The sequence below is a fragment of the Notothenia coriiceps genome, unplaced genomic scaffold, assembly GCF_000735185.1.
Source record: "Notothenia coriiceps isolate Sejong01 unplaced genomic scaffold, NC01 NC01_scaffold00002461, whole genome shotgun sequence".
Lineage (NCBI taxonomy): Eukaryota > Metazoa > Chordata > Actinopteri > Perciformes > Nototheniidae > Notothenia > Notothenia coriiceps.
In genome coordinates this window covers 1-9,392 of record NW_011335162.1, presented here as the reverse complement: position 1 = coordinate 9,392, position 9,392 = coordinate 1, and the positions used below count along the sequence as shown (strand labels likewise).

General features: G+C 40.7%; 1 protein-coding gene across 1 annotated transcript; it reads right to left on the bottom strand.

Annotated features, from left to right (window-relative positions):
• Positions 1–3,434: 3,434 nt before the first annotated feature.
• Positions 3,435–8,701, bottom strand: LOC104967680 (membrane-bound transcription factor site-1 protease-like; the record flags this gene model as incomplete). Its single annotated transcript, XM_010797196.1, has 6 exons — positions 3,435–4,349; positions 5,995–6,125; positions 7,198–7,324; positions 8,100–8,231; positions 8,313–8,453; positions 8,624–8,701. Coding segments are annotated over 6 exons (818 nt in total), but the record flags the coding sequence as incomplete, so codon positions are not given.
• Between the last annotated feature and the right edge of the window lie 691 nt (positions 8,702–9,392).

The window sequence follows — 9,392 nt, the reverse complement described above, 5'->3', positions numbered from 1 at the left end:
TGAAGATTATGGAGGTATTGATCAGTCTTCTCATATCTCTAACATCTCCAGAAGTCATAAAAGGGGTCGCAGCTGGGCTCCTGCTTTGCTGCGGAGTGCATAAAGCAGACTTCACAACGAAGGATCACTTCTTCTTCAAGAGGGGTCGCAGTACGCAGTCTACTGTCCCGCAGCTGCTGCCTCTCTATTGGACTCCGGTACTGCACCTTACTCACGAGACGTTGTAAAAAAGAAAATGGGTGGGGGCCGAACGCACCATAGCTACGAAAGATCGCCGGAAAATGTGGGTCTGATCCACTTTCATATGAATAGACGGCCTTTAAAGTCTTTTCCAGTTCTCTTTTTGTTTCCATGACATTAAGCCTCACTGAAATCTCAGCAACCTCCAAATTCTCAGGGTGACGTCACAAAGAGTCTGGCTATGGTTAATACAGTCTGGTCTTAACCCTTAGGTTAAAAGTTGTCTGATTCATGACCTGTGTCTGTTGAGTTCAGTCATGTGAGTTGATTTCTTTTTAAACACTCAAGTCAGCCAGCGACCCATTAAAGTGTCTGCCCTGAGGGGACAGGCGGAAGGAACACATGTGAACAGGTGTGTCAGCAGGAGTGTAAATGTGAGCTAGCCTTTCATCCACACAGACGTTAATGGATACAGTGGACGGGGAGAGGTACAGGCTGGTAGGACATATGATGAGGGAGGAACTGATGATTCGGAGGGAGGGGGGCTTGAGGGTTCAGCTCAGAGCCGCCACAGTGTCTCTTTCAACTGTCCGTCCAGGATGTGAGCAGGCGACCTGATTGGCCCCACAGGAAGTCCTGGCATCTGGGAACCATCGAGGGAAAGAGGGCATGTGACCTCCACTCACCACCAGCTTTCCCAAATCTTGTTAGCACAGCTAGCTGGCTCCGGGGTCATTTCCCAGTTTCCCAAGGCTCCGAGGGAGATTAGTTCTCCAGTGGGGCCGTCATCCAAGAGGACGGGTGACAGATTCACAGGCTGATCTGGCCTATTAGGCTCGGATAAGGAGCCAAAGCTCAGACCCCCAAGCACACCGACGCACATCACCTCTGATGAAATCAACCTGCATCACTGAATTCAGTCCATAGCCAATGCTAAAACCACGAGTGAGGTGGCATTAGTCCTTTAAATCTATAATAACTTCACAGAATAAAACTGCAATTAATTCCTCTGCCAAGGACACAGACAATATGCATTTCACCAACCTGCAGAAGGGCAAGGAATTAACTCACGTCACAAGATTAACCTCCACTTTTCTGTGAGGTTTTTGGGGTGACTGGAGTCAAATATTTTGGCAGGTTCCATCACAATTAAATAAATACTTAGATTGAAATGATGTTCATGTTACTGATTGCCATTGCTCGCTTAGCATTCATATCCCATTGTAGGCTACATGGAAAAATACTGGTCTATTTACAACTACGCAATACAACAAAATGTGCAAGGTGGCTTAAATACATTTACTGTAAATTAATGGAATATCCCCAATTCATTTTTAGTTATTGAATAAAGGCATAAAAAGAACCCTAAACACTTAAGACCCTAATGTTCTCTTTTTGGTGGTGAAAATTGTTGGGTATTGACTTTACTCTCCGTTATTATTAAAATAACACATATATTTCTACTTTATCAACGGGGGAAAAGCAAGAGACAATAAATGTATTGGTTCCAGAAGAAAGCACAAATGCAGTTGAATGGGGTTTTGGTTAGAAGCCTGGAATAAGGTCTGTGGCTAATACTTGTTCTGTGAAATAAAATATGTCAGTAAACACACCAAGAAATCTGAAGCTTCCATATGTAAATTAAAATGGTGTTAGATAACTTAAACTACTTAATGTCATGAAGCCAAGGGTTAGCCACCGTTAGCTTAGGGTCGGAGAGGAGCAGCCATGTGACAATGGTTATTTATAGCCCAATGTTAGCTTTTGACTTATGGTGAATGCCTTTAAGCTTCAAAAAACACAGAAGTGGTGTTTATATGTGGACAGTGGCAGCCGGCCCATAGGGGCATATTGATAAGTCACATGTTTCCTCCCTGGCCGCAGCGTGTATCATTACCCTCTCTTGTCTGGGCGCTAAGAAAGGAGCCCTCACTCAGCCCCAGCAGTATCCAACACATTGCTGACTGTTGCAATCTGTAAACTATGCCGCCGAAACATAATTTCAGCCAATCAGCGTCGTCAGATCTGATGCTCAAAGGGCGGCAATTTCAGCCGATGCAGTCTGTGAGTTGGTTATGGCTAGAAAGGTTCAGTTACGATCGTTAACATCAGTGGGCCACAGCAAATGATGGTGAGAAGCTAAACTATCTATAATAATAATAATTATGTCAATTACAGGGAGTGTGATTATAACTGTGTGTGTGACTAGCTGGATGCAAACAGGTAAACGCTGTCTTTTGTTTCCCATGCTTGCTCTTCAAACAGCCGGGGACAGATATGTGCCCGTGATAAATGATAAACAAACACACACACACACACACACACACTTGTATATAGTTGAGTTTTGACAGCATCCATCAAACTAGATTTATTGCCTTAATGGTGTGTTTTCTAATATTTCTGTGTTTCTGAACCACGTCTGAATGCTCGTATTTGGTCTCCTGATTTGAAATGGGAATTCAATCATTTGAGTGTTCCCAAAGAACCGGTGTTCTGCAGTCATTTCTCAAAATGTTCCCTGTGTGGTTTATTCACCATTACAATAGCCCCACCTAAAATAATTTCCACCAGTATGTGGAGATTATCCTGCTAAACAAAATATGTAAGCATCATAAATGTTCGTTAGCCATAGACCTTGTTTAATGCAATATTCCAAAATCCAATGGAAAAATCCCATTGGCTTTTATTGAAGGAACCAGTGCAATGCTAACATCCCCGGTCGGGGAAAAAATATTCTTTAAAAGGGAAACCCAGCTAACCCAAAATAAAAAACACATTTCTCTTCTTACCTATAGTGATTTTTAGCATCTAGATTGTTTTGGTGCAAGTTGCTGACGGCCCACAAGCCCTTATGCTTTTCTTGACTGGAAAACTAATTCAAAATTGAAGGGGAACAATGGTTTTAAAGTCACTATTCATGTATTCAGCGCTCCAACAGAATGTACATTATAGGCTAAGGGGCGGGACCTATCTAGCTCTGGTTTCAGACAGTGAAAAAATGTGCTGCAGCACAGGCAGGATGAGAATAATAAAGGAGTTTCACAAAAGAGGCACAACATATAAATATGAAACCTGAAACTGAGCATAATACGGCCTCTTCAATTATTTAGTCTCTCTCCTTTTATGAAGAAACTTTTAAAAATGTAAATACTGCACTTGTGGCTGAAATATACTATTTTAATGTATGTGCTATATCTTGAATAGCCATTGTAAATGACTTCAAAAGCTCCAGAAACAATAAGCAGGCAGATCACTTTGATTATGCTTTTTAATTGATGAGATATATTTGAACAAGTCTGTTGATGCTACTTTGTTGACCATGAGATCATGGAGGAGGATATCAACAGAACGCCTGGCCAATTCATTATATAAAGTATAAAAACAATGAAAAGACAGGGATTTAAAACAGATATGACTGATGGAGACACAGGAGACGACAACTTGATCATACCGTGGTCCTTGTTTTGGACATGTCTGCATGATTGCACATATGCGTGTGTGTAGGGGGTTGTTTCTGTCGGCGTGTATGCAAACCGCTTTATTCTTAAAGTGCATACAGTGTGTGTAGTATGTGTGTGAAATCTCTTATACTTCTGGATATGTGTTAGGGTCTGAACAAATTCAATAAATATAAAAGTCATTCATAAAGAAACAATTTGGTCGAAGAAGACAGAGGGAAATGTAGACAACATGTCTGTTTCAAACAGGCAATTTCGAGGCCAGGTGTGTTTAATATCATACGTGTCACACGTCTAATACTGTTCATTAGTCCACAAACACACACAAACACCCACGGAGAGCCTTGAACAGACGAGAGGCACAAAAACTGTTTCATCCGAGAGAAGCCTGGAGTACATTTACGGCTCAATTTCAGAGTTCATTAGACCCCACTTATCGCAGGTTGCTACTAACAAAAGTTGTCCGTTGTGAACGCAGGTCACACTGTAAGGTTTTTCCCGCTCACACTGTGGGGTTTTTCCCACTGGTCGTAGTCGTCGTCTGCTGCTGGAGGTACGTGGGCCGCTTGATACGAGGTTTCCTGCGCTTGGGTTTGCTCTTGGCCTTAGTGAGCTGGACCACGAAGAAGGACAGGACCACCATGGCTCCCAGGAAGGCGAACACGGGGATGGTCTGGCCCACTTCCTGGTTGTAGCGACCGGGCATTATCCCTGAGGGGAAGACGTCACAGGTTAGGATCCACATTTAGAATCTTTATTCTTACACACAGCAGGAAGGCCCTTCTTTTATTCAAATAACCCAGTTTTAGTGGACTCTAATGACACAATTCACTAGGGATGTAACGATACCAAAAACTCACGGTACGATAATATCGCGATAAAAAGTCCACGGTACGATATTTATTGCAATATTGAAAAATACATTTTTTTTTTTACTTGAATTTTTTTTTCTTTATTAAATAATACATCTGATTTGTACAGTTTTTTAGTAGGATAGTAGTATTTTAAAGTGTCAACAATATAATAATCAGACCCTGCAATAGAATAAATCAAGTTTCACTTTAGTTTTTCAAGTAACTCAACTCTAACTCACTCACTCAGCATCATCAAGGTTATCTTTTAGGAATATGAGCATGTCCACATTTCCAGGTAGAAGCTGAGATGTTTGGGCGTTTACAATATCCCCTGCTGTGGAAAAAAACTCTCTTGCTTGGTACTGATGTTGCTGGGACAGAGAGATATGCTTTGGCCATGGGTGACAGCAGTGGGTAAAACTGTGCATTGTCTCTCCACCACTTCAAAAACAATACAGTTGTTGCCAAGAAGGTGAGGCTTATTGACAGGGCGAGATATAAATATACTGTTGGTACTTGTCAATGTCTCTAGGTATGTACATGTAGCCCTGTAAATACGATGTCCTTTTGTGTTATCTGTTGTTTTATGTTTTATGTTGTAACCTACTTGCTGCCATGTTGGACAGTTCTCCCTTGAACAAGAGATCAATGATCTCAATGGGACCATCTGGTTAAATAAAAAAAATAAAAAAATAAATGTATTAAAAAGAAATAAATAATAATAAAAATTAAAAAAAGGATTGTGGTAGATTTTGTCAGTCTCACGACGGTATTGAGGCAATTATTTACCGCGATATCGTGATATTCGATATACCGTTACACCCCTACAATTCACCATTGTTGGTGGTTCAACACTAGCAAAAGGGTAATGTTTCAATTGTGTTTTATCTTCACACCAATGCATTAGACAATGTCAGGAAACATAGTGTTGATCTAATGTTTGCCAGCGGTTACATTTTTTGTTTTTTAGCTGTTTGAATAAACGACACAAGTTGTTTGAATATAAATTGTTTTCTATTTCCTCCCAAATCTACATATAATGATTTATACATACTATCACATATTTTGAGCAATAGATTTTGAAGACCACATATTGTTTTGCAGCTACGAGTTCTTTAAAATATTCTATAATGTTGAGTAAATAATGCTGTAAAATCTGAAATAAATACTAATGAGTGAATAATTTCCCCTTCCCATGTCTAATTATTAATAGATATATAATGTATAGTTCTGATCTTTTAAAGTAGGAATTGTACATTGTAAATCATCAGCTCCTGTGTTCTGCAAGTCAAATGACGTGATGATGTTTTTTATCAATGGATTCTGGACTTTTGGATAAGTAACTCTTTTAATACCTTTTATACTGCAAGTGCTTCCTGCTTGTAGGTTGCAAAACAATTTAGAACACTGCTGTGCACTAAACTATTAAACCAAGGGAATTACAGGTCTCAAATTAATCCCAAGTTAGAATGCTTAAAGTGGGAACTTTTAGTTGGTGTTACCTCCAGGGATGTCCCAGGCCCCGCTCTCCCCAGGGGACAGAGGTCTGACCTGGGGCCGGTACGCCCTCACGTTGGGTAGAGCCACTTTGTCCAGATCCACTGAGAGAAGCTTCTGGTGCTTCCACAGGTTACTGTGAGAGGAACAAAGAGAGGGTGAGACATACGCTAATGTATACAGTGTTCTGTTTTCATGTGATGAGTCAGTCACAAAACCAAAGCGTTACTTCATGACATCCATATGCCTTTGATTTGATTTACTCTGTTGACAGGTTGAAAAAAACATTTGATGTTAGAACCACCAGACTGATCCTAATTATTATGTCACAGAAATGTGTTTCCCAACTACTGGGAGTACTGCCTAAGTGGTGCTGCGACAGAAGGAAATGTAACTCAGATATTTGTCATTTCTACTGTGACGGGGTTCTAATTGTCCGTTCGAAACATGGCTTAGTCGGTTGTTTTAAGCTAAAAAAAACTTTATTTATAACAGCAACTAAAAAATAACGAAACAGCACACCTTAACACAAACAAAATAAAAGACCAAAACAGGCCGTCCATCACTCATTCAGAGTTCTGCTGTTGCCTTCTCTGCAACAAACTCCCAAACATGTCCCAGCTGTTGCCTTTACTGCAACATTCTTCAGAGTGATATCTCCAGGGCCAAACCCAGTCCCTTTTGAGCCCATAGCCCCTCACACAGGCTTACCGTCAACAGGTGGCGCAATTACCTCAAAACCACATTGTCAACATAAAAAAATCTGACCCAAACATAAACAGATTAACCACCTCTTAACATAATCATTCCCCATAATTAACAAACGCAAAAATAAATAAAAAATTGCATGGTTCATTGCAGGAATTTAAAACACGGAAGTGATGCGCCTCCGTCTTTTCTCCAAAATGTTTGGTGTGTGTGTGTGCGTGTGTCGGCTGTCAGTGGCAGAGTCAGTCACTCTGTGATCCGCTCCGTCACATCTACACAGAAATTGAAATAAAAGTCACAACACTGTTGGATTGACACCTTATGTTGGAGAAGAGAAATGTAAATGAGCCCTGCAGCTAATTAGGTAAAGCTTGTTTCTAGATTAGCTCGTCAGAAATGCCTTTGGTCTTTCTGTACACAGTTAATCTCACAAAAACAAAACACATTATTTTCACACAGGCATCATCCCTGACGACTCGTTGGTGTTTCACCAGACTGACCTGGGTGCTGTCTCATTGAGCGGCTGTGGCTTTGCCCAAGACAGGTGGGGGCAGGCTGGTAGTGGGCGGGGCTTAGGGTCTCCCAGGTGGGCCTCGAGAACTTTGGAGTAGCGGTAAAGATGGTTGCCTGGAAGAAAGGAAAGAATATATCTGTCTGAAACATAAGTAGAAAACTCCCTATTGAGAAATGTTTAACTGTGATTGCAACCTGGTGCGTATCCTGATGCTAATAATGCTAGTGCTAAGTAGGTATTGATAGCAGTGGCTGTATTGTTGCTTTCCAGGGCTTTTCTTTGGAAAAACCAGCGTTAACCTGAGTCTTCTGCAATGACGCAAGTACTTGCATGGGCTTTTGTTTTGAAAACCAGCCTAAACCTGAGCTTCCTTGAACAATAGAAGTTCGGTTTGAGGCTTCTATTTAGAAAAACACTTATTGCCCAGAGCTTTTAATAAGTATTTAGTAACTCAATGGGGCTTATATATAAAAAAAAAAAAAGAACAAGCATAATCCTGAGCTTCCTGTTATAATGCAAGTAATTTTTTTCATTGTTTTTATCGCTGCCTGGAGCTTTTTGTAAGGATTTAGTAACTCAATGGGGAGTTTGTTTGGAAAAACATGCATTTTTCAAAGATTCCTGCAAAGATACATTGACTATGGGGCTTATATTTTAAAAAAAAATAAAAAAACAAGCCTCTTCCTAAGCTTCTTTTAAGGATAAAGTTACTCTATGGTGCTTTTATTTTGAAAAACAAGCCTCACCCTTAACTTCCTTTTATAATAAAGGATCTTTATGGGGCTTTTTATTTTCCTAAAAAAAACCCATATACAGTATATGGATATTAAGAAGGAAAATAACCAATATTACGACGTCATGCATGTGTTATGTCACTTCCGTCCTCACCTTCCAGTCTCTGTGGCAGTGGTTTTTCGGTGCCTGTGGGGGGGGGCACCCTGCTGTGGGAGTGACTGAGGCTGGGAGGTGTCATACTGTAGGAGGTGTACTGCAGGAGGGCGTCCAGCAGCCAGAAACAGTCTGAAGGTCACACACCACAATATTATTATGGGTTGTAAGTAAAAAAGCAAACACACATTAGAACACACTACGGGAGCTCACCTTTTTGCCTGTGGCTGTCGTCTAGACAGTTAGAATCACCGTACAGGGCGATGCGACCTCCCCCGTCTGACGGCGTTTGGTACAGACCGAGGATGGGAACCCCCTCCACCACCGCAGTCTCCTGCTTCAACACCTCCAGACCTGACACACACACACACACACACACACACACACACACACACACACACACACACACACACACACACACACACACACACACACACACACACACACACACACACACATTAACTGAGAGCCTTCACTCTGCACACTAAGCTGGGTTCAATACTTTGGAAGTGGAGGGTGAGTACCTTGGTCTTTCAGATTCTTGGCGATCACTATTCCGTCCTCTGGGAACCGGGCGATGCTGCAGCCTGAGGCGTAGTACACTGAGAGAGAAGAGGAGATATCTTGATTTAGAAAACACTGTGAATACCAAAACAGTGTCCAGAGTAGGTTTCTACCAAAAGCTTTATTTGAAACTCAGATTTTTGAATCAAATCATCATTCAAATGTTTGTAGCTGTCATTTTCTGCACGTGTGGTCATTGCGTGATATTTATGCACAGTTGTAGATAAAGAGGAGGAAAAATGTATATTTAGATTGTTATACCATTTGCAGCCGAAGGATTGTTTCTGACTTGTGTGATCTGAACATTTCCAATAACTGCAGAGATTTTTTAAGTACAAAAGTTTACATTTATTGAAGAAGGATAGATATAATATCTTCCAAAAATAAAATAAAAATTGGAAAATATTCAGTTTCATAGCATTTTTGTTGGCATTTAGCCTTTTCACTCAAATCAAAACACTGTTTGCTCTCCCACTTAACCACATAAAGAGTCAAGTTATATTAATTAAATGTAATAACTATAAAAAAAAACTCACTCATTTCATTTGATGAATCACTTCATACAATTTGAGGATTTTTGTTGCACATTCAAACTTAACAGAAGCTTTGAATGTAACAACATAACATTCAGTACAGGGGAAGGGAACAATGCCATCAGAAACAAGGAAAGTGTGTGTGTGTGTGTGTGTGTGTGTGTGTGTGTGTGTGTGTGTGTGTGTGTGTGTGTCT